Genomic DNA, 20982 nt, shown 5'->3' on the forward strand with positions numbered 1-20982 from the left:
CTTCTGCTGTGCAATTGGGAACCTGATTTAAATTTAATGGTTGCTGGCCTGTTTTCCAGAGTTCAGGAAACAAAGCACTGAATTGGAGATGGAAACAGCCATTTGCTTTTTCTAGCACTGTTTCTGAGCCAGGAGGAACAGGGGCACATTCCCAATTCCTCAAGGACCCCTTCGGCCAAACACAGCCTCTCCTCGGTGCCACAATCTGCCAACCCCACCCCCCCTCTCCTTCACAAACTGACTCCTGTGCTTCAAAGTAATGTGACATCTGTCATGAAGAGATATTAATGTATACATTGTTATTGGAATTATTTTTTTTTAAAAATAGAGGGGGTGTGTGTTTTAATTGGATAAAAGCCAGCGAGTCTGGGTGCTTTGATGTATAGTAGTTTTGAGGTATAAACAGTAAGGTAAAGGGTGCATTTGCATTTTGTTGACTAAACAATTCAAAGACTCTGGGTGAAATCTTGGACCTAGGTAGGAGACACCAAGCAATTTTTATATTACTAAAAAACTGGTACCATGAAAAGAGTTCAAAGGGCCTGGTGATACAATGAAACTTTACATTCAAAGGGGAAGGCTGAGTATAACAGAGAGCAGTTTGTGTGTGTGCAGGTCAGAGGCATGTAAGATCTAAGCCTGTAAGCCTACCACTGTGACTGCGAAGGAACAAATTGAAAGGAACCTTATTTTGAATTCGTAAGGTGAAAAATGCTTTGCCTGGTGTCTGTTTAAGTCTATTAGGTTATTGTTGCCTTGGTGGAGATTAATGTGGGAATTGTTAAAAGTTACGATAGTAGTAATTTGTAGCCAAGCGTATGCGTTTAATTTGTTGTAAATTAAACAATGTTTCATTTTGTTTGATATAAAAACCTCTCGAGAACTGGTGGTCTTATTCCTGAATTTAGAACTGCAACTCAAAACATACCAATTGAAAATATAGGTTATGACAGTTGTTTAAAATTTCCCTTAGAGATTTTAAATAACTCAGCCTTTATCAACTGCTATGTCATAGCACATCTGTGAAGCCGTTTCGGACATTTCCATAGAACACAATAAAATTGCAAGTTACATGAATGCAAAACAAAAAGATGGTCACTGTACAGGTGGATACAGTATTCTAGTGGTCACATTACTAGGCTACTAATCCAGAGGCATGGACTCAAACTCAGAGAATGAGAGGTCAGATAACACTGATAGTTTGAAAATTTGAATTCAGTTTGAAAATAAATCAGGAAATATCAGTAAAAGTGACCATGAAGCTGTATGTTGTCCTATAAATCCCACTGGTTCACTCATGTCCCTTAAAGAACTGTATTTCTATAGCTCCATTCATGACTTCATGACATCTCAAGGCACTTCACAGCCAATGAAGTACTTTCTGGAGCCTTTTCACTGTTAAAATGTAGGAAACATGACAGTCAATTTGCACACAGCAAGATCCCACACAGGAGAGGGAATCTGCCTAATCTGGACTGACCTATATCCCAATCCAATCCCACACCAACACGATTGACTCTCAGTGGCATTCTGAAGTGCCTAGCAAGCCACTCGGTTGTGCCAACCCACCAGCAATTCAAGGAGAACCACCCTCACCAGGCAACCAGGGACATGCAATATATGCCAGGCTTGCCAGCGATGCCCACATTCCCGAGTACTACTAATGGTTAAAAAAAACTTGATGCAGCATCAGCAAGGCGTACAGTCAGAGGGTAGGATGCATGTCAGCATTGGGCATCAGGAGGTCTATTATGCTAATATTCTGTTCACATGGCCCTGTAGAATAAAAAAAATGTACCAGATTGGCTTAGTTGGTGCACATATACTTCTGGGCAGAGGTCTGAGAACATAGGAGCAGGAGTAGGTCATTTCGAGATCAGGTATCATTCTGGTAAATCTACACTGCACTCCCTCCAAGGTCAATATATCTCTCCTAAGCTGTGGTGCCTGCTACTGCTCACAGTACTCTAGGCGTGGTCTAACCAGGGTTCTGTATATCTGAAGCATGACTTCTATTCTCAGCATTCTAGTCCTCTGGATCTAAAGTCCAGCATTCCATTAACTTTTCTGATTATTTTCCTGCCCATGATATACAAGATCCTGAATGGCCTTGACAAGGTAGATGTCGAAAGGATGTTTCCTCTTGTAGGTGAGTCCAGAACTAGGGATTGCCCTTTTAGGACAGAGATGAGGAGAATTTTTTCTCTCAGAGGGTTGTGCGACTTTGGAATTCTCTGCCTCAGAAGGTGGTGGAGGCGGGGTAATTGAATATTTTTAAGACAGAGGTAGATTGATTCCCTTGCCTAACAAGAATCTAAGGTTATCGGGGTTAGATGGGAATGTGGAAATTGAAACACAAGATGATCAGCCATGATCTTATTGAATGGCGGAGCAGGCTCGAGGGGCCGAATGGCCTACTCCTGTTTCTATTTCTTATGTTCTATGGCATTTTAATGATCCATATATATACATGGACATCCAAGCACTCTTTGGACTTCCAGTGTTTCTAGCTTTTCACCATTTTAAAATTACTCTGATCTATTCTTTTGGGTTCAAGGTGGAGGACCTCACACTCACAATGAAATACATTTGCCACAGTTTTGCCCATTCACTATGAATCTACGAATGTATCTTTGTAATATTATGTTTCCATCTAGACTGTTTACAATGCCACCAATCTTGGTGTCATCAGCAAAATTAGACAAATTGTTTTCCATACATGGTTTTCCATCAAATTGTCTAAGCTATTAATAAACATGGTGAATAGTTGATGCCCCAACACAGATCCCTGTGAGGCATCACAAGTCATATCCTTACACTGAGGGTACCAGCTTATCTATCTCCTGCCGGTCAATCAATGACCTTAAAACTAGCTGATACTGCAGTACAATACTGAGGGGAAGGGAGGTGCTGAAAGATCAGGGATACCTCTTTATAATGAAATGTTAACCTGAGGCTCCATCTGCCTGTAGGTGCAGGTTGAAAGCTATAATGAATAGGCTGGCATTCTGAAAGATGGAGCAGGCTCGAGGGGCCGAATGGTTGACGCAATCTTCAGATTTTATTTATCCTTTAAAAAGGGAACATTTGACTGGTATTTTTCAAGAAAAATCCTTTTTGGTGTACAGTGTGTTTTCTGAACAATCACTTTTTCATTAGAGGATGACTGACCTTGATTTCATACAGCCACTTATCACATCTCAAAGCAATTCATATAGAAATGGATGTTTTGCAGTAACAGGCTACATAACACAGCAGGATCTCACAAATTGCAAAGAGATGATTTATTTCTTTAAACTGTTGAACAAGGGAGGCACATTGGTCAAATCCCCAGTTCTTCTTTTAATAATGCCATGGGAACCAGGGAAACAGGCACATTAGACTGTGGTTCAATGGCTTCTGAAGTACAGCACTTGTGATATAATAGTGCCCCTCAATACAACAAAACAATCAACTCGGAAGTGAGATATTATCAACTGAACTGCTGATGATTATTTTTAAAGAAAGGACCATCACAAGGCAAAATAATTATACATTGTTATGAAGTAATTGAGCCTAATGCAAGTATTCTGACCTGGGTTCAGTGGTCACACTCTGGCCTGTGAGTTAGAAGTTGTGTGTTCAAGCCCCTCTCTAGAGACTCAATCCCAAAATCCAGTTGACACTCCAGTGAAGCACTAAGGGAGCTCTGCACTGTTGAAGGTGCTATCTTTCTGATCAGACAGCAAACTAAGGCCCTGCCAACCCTCTCAGGTGGACACAATAGATGCCATGGCACTATTCAAAGGTGATCAGGGGCTTTCTCCTTGGTGACCTAGCCTATATTGAACCCTAATCAACAGATGGATAAAAAAAATTATTTGATAACTACCTCAATACTGTTTGTGGAGCCCTGCTCTGTGCAAATTGGTTGCTGCGTTGTGAGGTTACAAAAGGCACTATATAAATCCAAGATTTTTTTGGTTTAATATGTGTTACACATACCTGGCTGTATTCAACATCTCGTTCATCTTCATTAATCATGATCATATAAGGCCTTCGAGGCAAACCTGGTGCCTTCAGTCCAAGGACAAAGAGCAGAAATGTACAGATGTATCGCACCATCCACAGACCAAAGTGTACCTGAGAGACATAAATAAATGTCAGCCATTCATCGAGATGGAATAAGAATTTACAATGCTGGAAAAGCACAACAGGATCAGCAGCAACTGCAAAAGTACAGATTAATAAATCAGTTAATGAAGCATGTGGAATCCTGGGCTTTATAAATAGAGACACAGTGCAAAAGATAGGAAGTTATGCTAAACCTGGAAAAAAAAACACTGGTGCAGACCCAGCTGGACTAGTGTGTTCAATACCGGGCACCAAATTTTAGGCGACTCGAGAGAAGAGTTTACTAGAATGTTTCCTGGGATGAGGAATTATTATTGTGTGGAGAGACTGGGGAAGCTCTTCCTGGAGCAGAGAAGGCTAAGGGGAGATTTGGTCGAGGAGTTAAAATCGTGAAGTGTTTAGACAGACAAAGAACAAAGAAAAGTACAGCACAGGAACAGGCCCTTCGGCCCTCCTGTGCCGATCATATTGCCCGTCAACAAAAACATTTTGCACTTCCGGGGTACGTATCCCTCTATTCCCATCCTATTCATGTATTTGTCAAGCTGCCTCTTAAACACCACTATCGTACCTGCTTCCACCACCTCCTCTGGCAGCGAATTCCAGACACTCACTACCTTCTGCGTAAAAAACTTGCCCGGCACATCTCCTCTATAGTTTTCTTCTCTCACCTTAAATCTATGTCCCCTAGTAATTGACTCTCCACCCTGGGAAAAAGCTTCTGACTATCTACAATCTACTCTGTCCATGCCACTCATAATTTTGTAAACTTCTATCAAGTCGCCCCTCAATCTCCGTCGCTCTAGTGAGAACAATCCGAGTTTCTCCAACCTCTCCTCATAGCTAATAACCTCCAGACCAGGCAGCATCCTGGTAAACCTCCTCTGCACCCTCTCCAATGCCTCCATATCCTTCTGGTAATGTGGCGACCAGAATTGCACGCAATATTCCAAGTGTGGCCTAACCAAGGTTCTATACAGCTGCAGCATGACTTCCCAGCTTTTATACTCAATAACCCTGCCAACGAAGGCAAGCATGCCATATGCCTTCCTGACTACCTTATCCACCTGCGTTGCCACTTTCAGTGACCTGTGGACCTGTACACCCAGATCCCTCTGCCCGTCGATGCACTTAAGGGTTCTACCATTTACTGTATAATTCCTGCCTGTATTAGACCTTCCAAAATGCATTACCTCGCATTTGTCCGGATTAAACTCCATCTGCCATTTCTCCACTCAAGTCTCCAACCGATCTATATCCCGTTGTATCCTTTGACAATCCTCTTCACTATCTGCAACTCCTCCAACCTTAGTGTCGTCTGCAAACTTACTAATTAGCCCAGTTACATTTTCCTCCAAATCATTTATGTATACTACAAATAGCAAAGGTCCCAGCACTGATCCCTGGGGAACTCTACTAGTCACAGCTCTCCATTCAGAAAAGCACCCTTCCACTGCTACCCTCTGTCTTCTATGACCAAGCCAATTCTGTATCCATCTTGCCAGCTCACCTCTGATCCCGTGCGACTTTACCTTCTGTACCAGTCTGCCATGAGGGACCTTGTCAAAGGCCTTACTGAAATCCAAGTATATAACATCCACTGCCCTTCCATCGTCGATCATCTTTGTCACTTCCTCGAAAAACTCGAACAAGTTAGTGAGACACGACCTCCCCTTCACAAAACCATGCTGCCTCTCACTAATACGCCCATTTGCTTCCAAATGGTAGTAAATCCTGTCACGAAGAATCTTCTCCAATAATTTCCCTACCACTGACGTAAGGCTCACAGGCCTGTAATTTCCTGGAGTATCCCTGCTACCCTTCTTAAACAATGGAACAACATTGGCCATTCTCCAGTCCTCTGGGACCTTAATAAAGAGAAACGCTTTCCAAAAGCTGAAGGGTTAAATTAAAAGGAAAAGAACCTGATGCAATGTTTTTAAGCAGTAAGTGGTTAGGATCTGGAATGTGATAGTGTGGTGAATACAGATTCAACAGCAACTTTCAAAAGAGAATGGATAAATACTCGGAAAAGTCACAGGGATCATGGGAAAGAACAGGGGATTGGACTGACCTCCAAAAGAACCAGCACAGATTCAATGGGCCGAATGGCCTCTTTCTGTGCTTGTACTATTTTATGAAACAATAAAAAAGTTCATGGCCGGAATCGTCCGCTCCTGCGCGTGGACAATAATGGTAGGTTTGAGATGCAGCTCTGAATTCAGGAATAAAACCACCGAGCCTCGAAAGGTTTTTCTTAAAATATAAAACTAAACATTTATTAATTTAACAACTAATTAAACACGTCTACAAACTACTACCATAATAACTTTTAAACAAATCCCCAAATTAAGCACTCCCAGGTAAATCTTCACCAAGGCAGCAATAAACCATAGACTTTAAACAGACACCAGGCAAAGCACATTTGACCTTACGAATTCAAAATGAGACTCCTTTCAATTTGCAGACACAGTTGTTGGCTTACAGACTGGTTAGTTCTTATGTGCCTCTGCCTCACACACACACACACACACACACACTCACTCTTTTCTGTTTAAAGCTAGCTTTCCCTTCAAATGTAAATTTTCCATTGTATTACTAGGTTTTTAAATTTTACTTCTCCGAATAATAATCTTTCCATTCCACCAATTTTATTAGTAATATAAACACATTGCTTGCCGCTTGTCAGTTAGGTGCAAGATTTTACCCATTCTTTTGAATGATTTATTCAACAAATGCAAATTGCACTTTACCTTTTGACTTACATTTATCTAATTAACATCTCAAACTACTATTCATCAAAGAACCCAGGCTAGCTGACTTTAATCCAATTAAGCCACAAACATAGACACGCACAGACAACAGACCCTACTACAATTCCGATTTAAAAATGATTTCATTATAGATATTAATCTCTTCATGACACAGCATGTAAGTAGACCATTTCGCCCATTGTGTCTGTGCTGGCTTTTTGAAAGAGCAATCCACTTACTGGTCTTTCCTGTCAGCCGGGCTCATTTTTCCTTTTCAAGTATACACCCAACTCCCTGAACAGGTTTCTTTATCTTTCGTGGAATGTGATCATTGCTAACAAGGCCAGCATTTTTTGCCCATCCCTAATTGCCCTTGAACTGAGTGGCTTGCTAAGCTATTTCAGAGGGCAGTTAAGGGTCAACCACATTGCTGTGGGTCTAGGGTCCAAGTGTGGGCCAGACCAGGTAAGGATGTCAGATTTCCCCACCTAAAGGACATTAGTGAACCAGATGGGTTTTTACACAATCGAAGATAATTTTATGGTCACCGTTACTGAGACTATCATCTTTATATTCCAGATTTATTAAGTAAATTTAAATTCCACCTGCTGCCACAATGGCACAAGTAAAAGGGGCAGTATTTAATCCAAGCGGCAAGGGTCTTGCCTGCTGGCTGGAGAGCTAGCAAGAGCTCCACATTGCCTCCTTTGGGGAAGGCCCAACGTACTAATGGCCAAGCAGACACTCAAGTGGCCAGCAGCAGATCTTCCACAGGATCAATCACCCCAGGATGGAAAACCTGTCCCCGAGTTCTGCTGGCCAATTAGAGGCCGACAGCTGCCCATTGCAGGCAGCGCCAGCAGGAGCAGTGGTAGCTGCCAGCACTGTACCCACCAAAAGCCCAAGATCAGCAAAGGACTGCAGGCCACCGGTGAACGAGGGCGGGGTGGGGGTCGCAGGAGAGGGTCGGAAGGGCAAGGGCCACCACCCCTCCCCCTTACTTCAAGATGCCAGGTCTCTCCAATCAGGTACTGAGTGCATTTGAACAAAGGAACCCTCCCCTCCCTCTGGGAGCCAGCTAGCCAATGTAAGTGGGTTTGCTTTTTGAGCTTCCCTCTTGGCAACTGTCACACCCACCAGTTGAGTACCAGTTGTGAAGGGATTAATTGCCCACTCAAGGGCCTCAATTGGCAGTGAGGCAGGAAGGCCATCCATGCACCTTCCATCCGGATTTAATCGGGGCAGAGGCAGGAGGCAGCAGGGTCCCCACCTTGCACCCTCCCGATTAAATGCCCCTGCCTTCAAACTTGCCTCGCGGAGGGCATTAAATTCTACCCCAGATTTCAATAACATTTGAAAACAAAGAGTTGAAAATGATAGTGACTCAGCAAAAGTGTTCTGGGATAACCAGTAAAATCCACGAGTCAGCAAAACAACCATGGTATGCTGAGTCATTGCACTGACAGTTGTTTATATAAACAAAAGCACACACCCAGGCCTCAGTTCAAGAGGCATTTACAGCAGTTATAAAACCGTTCTGAAAGAAGTGTCGAAAGGCAGGAAATGGTACAGATCTAAGAGTGCTACAGCACACCGCTCAAATACTAAAATATGCCTGGACAGACACAGCCTTGCTGCTCTCCTTCAACAATAGGCCTCTGTCCCAATTCACAGAGTAGTCAGCCTTGTCCATGTCCACATACTTGGGGATAAATTGGCCAGAAAATACTTAAATGGAACGGGTAGACATTTAATCCACATTAACTATATTATAAAATCAAATTTCACTTTTCGTTAAATCTGGACAATAGAGCTTATTTTTAATTCTGCTCCTTAATTTAGGTTATCTGATGATTTCTGATGAAGTCTTCATAAAACTCGACTGCTTCCATTCTTACCTATCAGATAGGTAATGGCAGGTAGAACATCTCCAGGAATGGCTTCTCTTCCTGCCCCCAAATTGCTACCACCAAAGTACCCCACCTTCCACCCTCCACCGCCACCACCATCACCCCGAGACCTCTCCTGGCCCTTTGCTCTTAATCATCTACATTTTCTTTTGGCCATCATCCAAACATGGAATCAGCTTCCAATTGTACACTAACAACACTCAGCTTTATCCCTCGATCACCTCTCTTGACCACTCAACCCATACTGTCACTGTATTGTCAGACTGCTTGTTTGATATCCAATATTGGACGCAACAAAATTAACTCATTATGTAAAAAAAAAAATTCTCATTTCCCCCTCAGTTTTTTTTGACAGCCAGCTTAAGTCTCAGTCCTCTAGTTACTGGCCTTCTTGCTAGGGGATATGAACTTTTTAAAAAAAATTTATACAGCGAATTGTTACGATCTGAAATGTTCTGCCTGAAAGGGAAGTGGAAGCAGATTCAATAATGTACAATTTCACTTTGAAAGTTACGTTCTTGAAAAGGAGAAATCTGCAGGGCTATGGGGAAAAGACCACAAAACGTGCAGTGCACTGAAGTACAATCCAAGGTTCATGCGCCCAAAGAAGTTGTTTGGAGTGATCTTCACCTCTAACCAAGGGTTTAATTCAAAACCATTAACACATCTTTCTCTTAATGATACTGATTGGCTTGCTGCATGTTTCTAGCATTTTTCAAAATAGTAATGGATTCTTGGAGTGAGTTACAATATTTTACATGATTGGCATAATCAGGTATCATCTATGGCTAACTGAGTCCTTGCACTCTGACAGCATTCTCAACTGAATCTGAAGAGGATGACTTCATGCCCCCCACCATCCCAGAGACTCAAGGAAACCAAGAAGTGCTGCACTGTCGGAAGTACTATCTTTCAGGTGAGGTATTAAACCAAACCCTGTGTGCCTGCTAAGGTGGACATAAAAGTCCCATGACACTATTTTGTAGAACAGCAGGTGCAACTCCCCCCCCCCTCCCCCCAACTACCAACCTTGATTAAATCGGGTAAGTAGCAAAGGCCATTAATAGAAAGTATCTGCAAGCACCTTATAATAAAAATAACTTGAGGCAGGATGTGTGGCAAGTGTAGCGTGCTCAAGAAGTAAAAGGTGACTTTGGATCTCAGGTTCCCAAAACTCTCCACCACTTAGATTTTCCTCACCTCATGTATGAGTCTCACTGATTGAGATTGATCGCTGTGATTGGATGGTAACTCTATTACAGTTGTATTATGTGACTACCAGGATGGTAGAAGGTGAGCAAGATGAACCTTGGGTCTTTTCTTGTACATTAAATTCCTACGTTCTTGTCTGATTTATTTATTTTGCACCGGTACTTCACTAAATTGAAGATGGAAGGTAAACCTGCACTAGGTGTGCTGCTCAATGTTTGCTCTCACCAGAGCTAATCACGTCAGACATAATGGGCTCAACTGTAACATCTTCCCCCGCAGAAACCAGCAAGGAGGGATGGCAGTTAAAACGGGCCAGTGACTTATCCAATCCGATCGTGCCTAGACTGGCCGACTGCAATCAGCAAGGAAATCCATCAAAGCCAGTGTGGTCCTCTTTAAAGATACAAATTGGGCTCCATTGACATCACAAGGCCCAGTCTGCTGTTGTAACCTGGCCTGAGAGTGGGAGCAGCGCTGCCTTCCACAGCAGGCCAAACCTACTGGAACCAGGACCAGAGCTAGAAGAGGCTCCGCAAGGTAAGTTTTTCATTTTTGTTTGGTTTCCTTGGGGGCCATGGGGAGCAGGTAGGCTGCTCCAGGTCCCTTCCCCTACCCTGGACATCCCTTCTCCCAACTCGGGATTCCTCTTCTGAAACTATGAGCTTGTGCTGCCAACCATTCCTGCGGGTCCCCAGTGTTAGATACCTGTCACCTGACTTTAATGGCTAGGCAACTGCTTCCCAATCCTTTTTTTCCAGGACGTTGCCAAGGAGCATGTTAATGAGGCTGTTTCTAATGAACGCTCACTAAATCTGAAATATTAACCCCCATTTTTAATTCTTCATTTGCTGCTTGACCTGCTGAGCGCTTCCAACATTTCCTGTTTTTATCTCTAAATCAATGAGTTGTTCTTCAAAAGCAGACACGAATACTCCTTAAAAAAAAAGCCAATCTCGCATGGGTCTCAAAAGCAACCTTGTTAAGCTTAACCCTTTCACACCTGATTCACGTTTAGCTCCATAACAAATGGTATTCTCAGAACCTACCTTGTGATCAGTGCTGTCCAGTGACCACCACCACAACGGACTTCTCCAAGATATGAATGCCAGATTCTCAGCTCCAAAAGCCAGAGCCCAGAAGAGTAGCAAAATAGCACTGTGACCACGTGTTCTGTCCTGCACCAACACCCTTGTGCGTTCTAGACGCAGCAGAACGATAGTACATGCCCACCCAATCACAGATAGGCACGAGTAGACGATTGTGTATCCATACAGCATGCCTAAACCAAAGGATTGCCAAAGGATATAGGTTCCAAACTGCAGTAGTAGGACCACTGATAGGAACAATTGCACGACGAAGAGACGAGAGCGAGGTACATACTTTGGCTCCATTGTAGTTCCATACATGTTGTAACAAGCGCATTGCAACGCGCCAAAGAGGAAGGCAATGCTTAAGAGTACTGCTGAAACTAGGGTGAAATAAAAACATGGGAAAAGTCCTTGTTGTATCCATACTTCTGACAAGGATGCATTGCCTTCACAGTAACCTTCAAGAACGACCATTGTATCGGACAACCAGCTGTAAAACAGAAGAACAAATTGAATACGTAGGAAACCAATGGGAATGAATACATCAAATAGAAACTGTTGGACATTTAACATGAACTCAACATATACACATCGGTGAGCAAATAGTTCTCTCTCTTGCTTTTGTTACAGCACATGACTATTTCTCCATGGCAATATCAGTAAGTCTGGATGCAGGCTGGCTGCATGAGTCAAAGAAGATCCAAAAGTGAAGAATTTTAGGAAGTGGGTGGAGAAGGCCGTACACCTCCTCAAGCTTTTTCCAACATTCAATGACACCATTACTGATCTTCTACCTCAAACTTCAATTTCCTGCTTTCTCCTCATATCCCAATTCGCTTAGTGCCCAAAAATCTAACGATCTCAGACCTGAATATACTGAATGTCTAAGCATTCACAAACCTCTGGGTTGGAGAATTCCAAAGATTCATAAGCCTCTGAGTGAAGAAATTTCTCCTTATCTCAGTCCTCAATAGCTGACCCCTTATCCAGAGTCTATACCCCCCTAGGTCTAGACTCTCCAAGGAAAATATCCACTCTGCATCTCTCTGTCAAGCCCTAAAAATTTTCTACATATCAATGAGATCACCTCTCATTCTTCTAAACTCCAGGGAACATAAGGCCATTCTACTTAATCTCTTTTCATTGGACAGTACTCTCATTCCCAGGAATCAAATCACTGAACCTTTGTTGTACCCCCCTCAAAGGCAAGTATATCCTTCCTTAGATATGGAGATCAAAGCTGTATACAGTACTCCACGTGTGGTCTCACCAAAACCCTACATAATTGCAGCAACACTTCCTTACTCTTGCACTTCAAACCCCTTGTAATAACAGCTAACATACCATTTGCTTTCCTAATTGCTTGAGGTACCTGCGTGGTAACTTTGTTATTCATGTACAAGGGCACCGAAATCCATCTGAATCCCAAAATTAACCGGTCTTCCACCTTTTAAAAACTTGAATATTACAATCCATCAGAACAAACGCAAGAAAGCCAAATTTCAAACAATCGCAATCATTTATACTACAGGAGAAAAGGGTGCTGATTGGTTCGCAAGTTAACTTAGTCTTCCTCTAGTATAAATTGTTGTGACCATTTGAAATTTGGCATTCTTGTGTTTGTCCTGATGAGTGCAAGATGAAAAGCTTCAGCAACATGTCTCTCTTTCCAGCAATAGTCAAGTTCTACAATACCAATGACTGCTTTTAAAAACTATTCTGCTTTTCCACTCTTCTTACCAAAGTGGACAATTTCACACTTCCCCACATTATACTCCATCTACCATGTTCTTGCCCAATCACTTAACAGGTCTATATCCTTTTGTAGCCTCTTTACATCCTCCTCACAGCTTTGCACTGTCAGCAAACTTGGATATATGACATTTGGCCCCCTCAACTGATATAGACTGTAAATAGTTGAGGGTGAAACACTGATCTTTGTGGAACTCCAATAATTTATACCTTGCCACCCCGAAAATGGCTCGTTTAATTCTACTCTTTTGTTTCTGTCCATTAATCAATCCACGCTAATATATTACCCCCAATACCATGAGCCCTTAACTTATGCAAAGAACCTTTCATGTGGTTCCATGTCCAATGCCTTCTGAAGATCCAAATATACTACATTCATTGTTTTCTTATCTACCCCGCTAGTTACACCCTCAAAAACCTCTACTGGATGTCAAACTCAATATTCCTTTCATAAAACCATGCTGAATTTGCCTAATCACAGAGGTTTTCACAGAGAGTAATGGTGAGCAATTATTTTTTGGACTGGAGGAAGTAATATGATGGCATTCCTTAGGGGTCAGTACTAGGACCACTGCTTTTGGTATGTATTAATGACCTAGAGACTTGGTTGTGCAGTGCACAATTTCAAAATTTGCAAATGAGAAAAACTTCAAAGTATTGTGAACTGTGGGGAAGTTAGTGATAGACTTCAAAAGGACAAACAGGTTGATTGAATGGACAGACATGTAGGTTAAACTTAATGCAGAGAAGTGTAAGATAATACATTTTGGTAGGAAGAATGAGAGGCAACTTAAAATAAAAAGCACAGTTCTAAAGGGGGTGCAAGAACAGAGATACTTTGAGGTAAATGTACATAAATCATTGAATGTGGCAGGGAAGATTGAGAAAGTAGTAAAAGACACAAGAGAGATCTTGGGCTTTAAATATAGGCATAGAATACAAAAGCAAAGAAATTATGATGAACATATATGAAACACTGGTTCAGCCTCAATGGAATACTGTTTCCAACTCTGGGCTCCATAATTTAGGAAGAATGTGAAGGCAATGGAGAGGGTGCAGAGAAGATTTACAAGAATGGTTCCAGGGTGAGGGACTTCAGTTATGTGAATAGATTAGAAAAGCTGGGGTTGTTCTCCTTAGGGAAGCTTGAGGGGAAATTTTATAGAGATGTTCAAAACCATGGGGGACCTGGACAGGGCAGATAAAGAAAAACTGTTCCCATCAGCAGAAGGGTCAAGAACCAGAGGGCACTGATTTAAGGTGAACAGCAGAAGAACCAAAGTCAACAATGAGGATTTTTTTTAATGCAGTGAATGCTCAGGATCTCGAATGCATCATCTCAGAGTATGGTGGAGGCAGACTCAATTGTGGCTTTCAAAAGTGTCTCAGATAATTACCTGAAGAGGAAAAAAAACTACAGGGGTTAGGGACTAGCAGAGTTGCTATTGCAGACAGCCAGCATGGACACAATGGACCGAAACGACTCCCTCTCTGTAACCTATGATTCTATTCTAAGATTTTCTCATGCCTTCTCTTTGCTTTCCTAAATTCCTTTTTAATTTCATGCTTAGGTCATTAATTTTCATTAAAGTCTCATTAATTTCTCCAGTGCTTTCTCTTTATTAGAATTAATTACTTTAGGTTCTTCACTCTTATTAAACCCTTTGTTTCCAATGTGCCTTTTACTGTGAAGGGAGACAGGAAATATTTAACATCTCTGCCATTTCCTTATTTCCCATTAAACTTATTCTCTCTCTGCCTCTAAGGAACCCACATTATTGTGCCAATGTATTCCTCTTTACATATTTGTAAAAACATAATTTGTTTTTATACTCCTTGCTGGTTTAGTCCCATTCTATTTTCTCCCTTTTTGTCACTTTCTTGGTCATCCTTAGCTGATCTTTGCCTTAGCTTCTCTGGTTAGCTATTCTACCAGTTTTCCTATCAAATTTTTATCTCTCAAGACAATTTGTATTTCTGGAGAATTATGAAGTTTTTCATTAAATGATTTCCATTACTTAACTACGGTCATACCTTTTAAACTAATTTCCCAATCTACCCCAGCTAACTTATCTCTCATACCTGTGTAATTGATTTTGTTTAAATTTAAGACCTTTGTAACCCAACACTCAAATGTAAATGGGAAATTCTATCATATTATGATCACTCTTCCCCAGAGGATCCTTTATTATAAAGTTACTAATTAACCCTGCTTCAAAACATGCTACTAGATCTTTAAAAAAAAGCCTGTATGGTTGGTTCCACAATACATTGTCCTAGGCCCAAACATCGTTAGCTGCTTCATTAATGACCAACTCTCTGTTATAAGGTCAGAAGTGGGGATGTTGACTGATTGCACAATGTTCAGCACCATTCGTGACTCCTCAGGCACAGAAGCAGTCCATTTTCATATGCAGCAAGACCTGGACCACATTTAGGTTTGGACTGATGAGCAATGTATACCATCTAGAAGATGCACTGCAACAACTCACCAAGGCACCGTGGATAGCACCTTCCAAACCTAGGACCTCCATCACTTAGAAGGACAGCAGGTGCATGGGAACACCACAACCTGCAAGTTTCCCTCTCAGCCACACACCACCCTGACTTGGAATTATATTGCCATTCCTTCACCGTTGCTGGGTCAAAATCCTGGCACTCCCTTCCTAACAGCACTGTGGGTGTACCTACACCACATGGACTGCAGCAATTCAAGAAGGCAGCTCACCACCACCTTCTCAAGGGCAACTAGGGATGGGCAACAAATGCTGGCCTAGCCAGCGACACCCTCTCCCGTGAAAGAATAAAAAATTATTGTTCTAGAAAACTGTGTCAAACACATTCTAGAAAACTGTCCTCAAAGTTACTTTTGCAAATTTAGCTGAAGATTAAAGTTCTGAAGTATTGCTGCATTGCCCTTGTTACATGCTTCTTTAATTTGCTGTTTTGTACTCTATCCAACGCTATAACTGTTAGGAGCCCTATAAAGTACTCCCAGCAGTGTTTTGTGCCTTTGTTATTTCTTAGCTCGAAATGTACTGACTCTACAGTACTGCAGCAAAAAAAAAAATGCAACCGGTGAGGACAACAGTTACTTGGAAGAAGCTACCCTTGTGTAATCTGTCTTTGACAGGGCTATAACCAGCATGGAGATAAGTACATTGACAGCTGTTTCTGATCAGTGCAGAAGATAGCTCTAGTAAACAGCTGAAGGGCTAGGAGCTGAGGCAGCAATGAAAAGCAAAAAGGCCAGAAAGATCAGGAAATGGACAGGGGCAAACAGTTCTTAGTCTGGGTTATAGCATAGCATTGAAAGATCTGGTAAGACCAGCAGATACTTATCCCCAGTAGGGCACTTCAGCATTTGTTTGGTGCTTCGACATTGCACACGTGGTGACTATATAGTTAGTGAAATTATATACTTGATGTTTTGACTCTATACAACACTGCACATTTGGTACTACACAGCACAGAAGGAGACCATTGAGGCTTTACCAGCTCTTTTTGAAGTCAATCAAGTGGATCCAATTTCCTCACTCTTTCCCCCTATCTCTGCAATTTTTTTCTCCTTCCAATTATTTATCTAATTCCATTCTGAAGGCTACTATTGAATCTGCATCCACCACTGTGTCAAGTAGGGCATTCCAACTGCTAACCTCCCTCGCTGTGTAAAATGTTTTTCCTTATGCCATGTCTGGATCTTTGCTTTCCTGATCTACAACAGCCCAGGGAACTGTAACCTCTTTGGCAGCAATTTGTACCCAGTTATTTGTAGGTCTGAACAAGCAAAACAAAAACTGTTCTTAATTCATCACAATTTGCACCAAACTGGCAAACTCATTCAGTCAATTCCGTGGTGCAGGTCTGGAGGTTAGAGTTAAGGCAGCATTGGGGTTGTGTATAAGGAACTATACTTTCTATACTGTGCCCACTTTACTGTTCCTCCCCTGGGCCCCAAGGCAACCATTTAGTCATTAAAAAGGCTTTATTCACCTCCAGATATACGAGATAGATGCTGCTAACTCAAGGAATATATTTATTCACAGACAGGTGTGTGGCAACAGAGTGCATTGAAGCTAGGAGCATTCACGTGTAGAGTTTCCATCTCCACTACACAGGCTGGGAGACACTTACGTCCTTCCCTTATTGAGATGGAGAACAATACAATGCTGAGTCCCAACACTTAAGCTCTATGAGACACTGAATCAGATTGTGTATGTAGCTTGAAGTCTTGTAATCGCATGGCTTGGCATTGACTGGAGTAATACCTAACACAAAGAAAGATGGTTGTGGTTGTTAGAGACCAATCATCTCAGCTTCAGAGTATCAATGAAGGAGTTCCTAAGAATAGTGTCTTAGGCCCAACCGTTTTCAACTGCTTCATTAATGGCTCTCCCTCCAACATTAGGTCAGAAGTGGGAATGTTCACTGATGATTGCACAGTATTCAGTACCATTCACAAATCCTCAGGTACTGAAGCAGTCAGTGTCTGCATGCAACAAGATCTGGACAACATTCAGGCTTGGCTGATAAGTATCTAGTAACATTCGCGCCACACAAGTGAAAAAGGCATTGACCACGTCCAACAAGAGAATCCAACTAATATAAAGGCAAAATACTGCAGATGCTGGAAATATGAAACAAAAACAAAAAATGCTGGAAAAACTCAGAAACTGAACTGGTCTAGCCATATTAATACTGCAGCTACAAGAGCTGGCCAGAGGCTGCAGCAAGTAGCTCACCTCTTGACTCCCTTGTCCACCATCTACAAGGCATATGTCAGGAGCGTGATGTCAGGAGCTTGCCTGGATGGGTACAGCTCCAACAACACTCAAGTAGCTTGACACTATCCAGGACAAACCAGTCTGCGTGATAGGCACTTTAAACATTCACTCCCCGCACCACCGATGCACAGCGGCAGCAGCGTGTACAACCTACAGGGTGCACTGGAGCAACTTGCCAAGCGTCCTTCAGCAGCACCTTCCAAACCCACAACCTCTACCACCAAGAAGGGCAGCAGATGCATGGGACCACCACCTTCAAGTTCCCCTTCAAGTCACACACCATCCTGACTTGGAAATATATCACTGTTCCTTCATTATCACTGGGTTAAAATCCTGGCCAACCTAACAGCACTGTGTACCTACCGCACACTGACTATAGGGATTCAAGAAGACAGCTCACCACCACCTTCTCAAAGGCACCTAGGGCAAAGGGGTAAATGCTGACTTTGTCAGTGACACTCATATGCCATGAATGAATAAAATAAACTCCTAATTGTCCCCTCTGCAGGGCTCATTGATGTCCTAGCATGGAAGCTCAACAACTTAATGCTGATTGTAAGTATTTTGGTCTGACAGAAGCTACAGCCGGATGCTAAGCTCAGCAGTTACAATAAAATATTACTTCCCCGCAGCAGAACGTAAGCAAATCAGTACAACAGTATTAATGCACTCGACCAAAACAGTACAAACTAATTGTAGTATTTTACTCATGTACAGGTTAGATGTCTCCTTGAATAAACCAAGTGTCTATACTTATTAAACGTAGAACCATCAGGAATACGCAGAAACAGAATATGCAAGTAATAAACGCCACATTTCTGACGAGGAGACGTTGCTTTGTCGGAAGGATAACAGCAAGGACGTGCTGTATCCCCGAGAGGTTATACTGAAGGGCTGCTGGCTCGGTGCTTTGACGTTACGCAAGTATCACTCCTTTAAACCTACCTTTACCGTACCGAGTGCAGGAATTGGAAGCTCAAACACAGCCAGAGCTCTGTCTTGCACCAAAAAGCGGGAATGAAACAGGATTGACAGGAGTACAATCAGAGAGCAGCTCCCCAGTCGGACTCTCACCTATCGCCAAGGCACGCCGCTCTGTTCACTTTATATTTCTCTCTCTCTTGCTCTGAAGACTTGCGGAGATATAAATGGCCAAAGGAGTGAAATTCGAGTCCAATTCCCCTGCTTACGGACACAGGCCTCAGCAAATCCTCCCAACGTGGGTCCTAACGCCTACACCCACACTAGGGGGCTGCTGCCTTCCAACATGTCCTGCCAGATCGTACAGCCCTTGTATAACCAGCGAGGGCTGAGCTGCAAGAATATTCCTCCCTAGCTGCACCGCCTCGCAATTGCATTTCACGACCTCTGAACCGAGGACACTTTACAGCCAGTTAAATACTTTCGAGGTGTGAGTCTCTGGGTGAACAGCAACTTGCGCAAGCAGCAATTAAATAAGTGGCCCCAGCTTGTCTGGTTTGGTCCTGTTGGTCGGCAGGATAAATTTTGCCCACGACAGTAGGAGCTCTTCTTCAAAACAATACCGAGGTGTCAGCTGTGGCTCAGTCCATAGCACCCTCGCCTTTGACTCAGAGGGTTGTGGGTTCATGTCTCACTCCCGGAAACCAAGAACTGTGATTGTACTCGAAAGAGTTGCAATCTGTGACTGTTGATAACTCGAAAGAGTTTCAAAACAATACCATGAAATGTGCATCTTTCACATCCACCCCAACAGAGCACATCGCCTCGCATCCAAAAAAGATTGCACCCCTAATAGAGTGGGAACTGGAGAAACGCTTCTTGTAACCTGGTTAATTACATGTGCAGAAAATGCCAAACCCCCCCAGTTGTTCTACTTTTGAACTCAGGACTTCTGAGCTTGGGGGGGGCAATTAGAATCACTCCAGGTCACATGGAGGCGGGAAGGCACAAGAGGCTGAAGGTTTTCTGGATCGTACGTTATAAGAGGGGGTCAACCCACAGCTTCAGTTCAGGAGGATAGTAGGGGGTGGCCATCCAGCAAGGTAGGCAAAGGCAAGCCAGTGCAGGAATCCTCCAGCAGTGTGGCACTCACAAACTGGCTTTCAGTCCTGAATCCAGGTGGGGGTGCTATGGGAACACCATGGGAAATGGCACTGTGGGGCAAAGAACTGCAAAGGTGGGGGGGGGCATAGCAAAGTATGGGAACACATTAGCCATAGGGATTCATCAAGGGAATAGATAGGTGTTTCTACAATGACCATCCTCAGCATCAAAAGACAAAGTCACCAACGAAGCAGCCCTTTCTAGGGCAAGCATGCTCGCACCAAACAAGCAAAGGAGGATTCACTGGCCTGGACATGTGCACAGGATGGAAAATGGCCACATCCCCAATGATACACTATATGGAAGATAACCCATGCCAAGAGATCAGCAGGACACCCAAAGCTCCAATTCAAGGATGCTATCAAAAGAGGGATGAAAGCCCTAAACATCAATCACAACACTCGGAAAACTCTAGCTGGTGATCGATGGTGACAACTTTATGTGTGGCAGGCTTTGCCTTTCCAGAATTGGCTTGTTGAGCTATAAAAACGACATACAGCAGATGATCTCATCTGACCTTACCAAAGTTCTGAAACTCCATCTCTTGCAGATGAAAGGATGCCAATCAATGTGATATCTGCATTGATATGTTGCCTCTGTGTTGCAAGGGTAAAGGATATCACGGAATAGGTGCATAATTGTCAGTAGGAGAAGGGTAACAGGCTGAAACCATGGTCCATATTGGAACCGATGATATAGGAAGGAAAAGGGTTGAGGTACTCCAGTCTGAATTTCAGGAGCTAGGAGGATGTTGAAGAACAGGATCCCAAAGATGTTAATTTCTGGATTATTTCCAGTGTTACATGCTAGTCAATATAAGAGCAATAACATAAAGCAGGTTATTGCATGGATGGCAAAATGATGCAGCAGGAAGGATTCTGATGTTGTGGCTCTGACATGCGAGCGCCTCAAGGTCATCATGGGAAAGGTGGCATCCACTTTGGAATTCTTGGTCCAGCACTCCATGGCTATAGGCATTGGTGGGATGCATCAGTGGCTAGGCAAGAGGGGGCGGGGTACCTAGATCTCCCTCAGGTGCTCCTTCTCCTCAAGGAGTCAGGGAAGGGCCCTCAGACACCCACAGGGAGGGTGAGCATCAACTGGATACCCCAGGGGCCTCCACAAAGGGCACTCCAAGGATGTCCAGCTGCTCAGAATCCCCTCTGCCTGTGACCTCAGCAACTCCAGCTCCAGCTGGTCACGCTGGGGAGGGTGCATCTGCTCCTGAGCAGGGGACCTTTATCAGGCTGGGGCCCTCCAGTCACGGGGCCTCCAGAGGGCGTCT

General features: G+C 43.1%; 1 protein-coding gene across 3 annotated transcripts in view; it reads right to left on the reverse strand.

Annotated features, from left to right (window-relative positions):
- Positions 1 to 18913, reverse strand: part of LOC144686895 (ATP-binding cassette sub-family B member 6-like) — a 213843-nt gene extending 194930 nt beyond the window's left edge. Inside the window, exons 1-3 of one of the 3 annotated variants that reach the window (XM_078552722.1) lie at positions 18687 to 18913; positions 11035 to 11566; positions 3985 to 4122 (exon numbers count right to left, since the gene is read on the reverse strand). In XM_078552722.1, coding sequence (XP_078408848.1) covers positions 3985 to 4122; positions 11035 to 11550 — 654 coding nt within the window. In that variant the 5' untranslated portion in view covers positions 11551 to 11566; positions 18687 to 18913. Of the gene's footprint in view, positions 1 to 3984; positions 4123 to 11034; positions 11567 to 15320; positions 15344 to 18686 lie in introns of those variants that run through there. The other 2 variants (XM_078552721.1, XM_078552723.1) reach the window with 2 other exon arrangements.
- Between the last annotated feature and the right edge of the window lie 2069 nt (positions 18914 to 20982).

The sequence above is a fragment of the Cetorhinus maximus genome, chromosome 11 (assembly GCF_964194155.1).
Source record: "Cetorhinus maximus chromosome 11, sCetMax3.hap1.1, whole genome shotgun sequence".
Taxonomy (NCBI): Eukaryota; Metazoa; Chordata; class Chondrichthyes; order Lamniformes; family Cetorhinidae; genus Cetorhinus; species Cetorhinus maximus.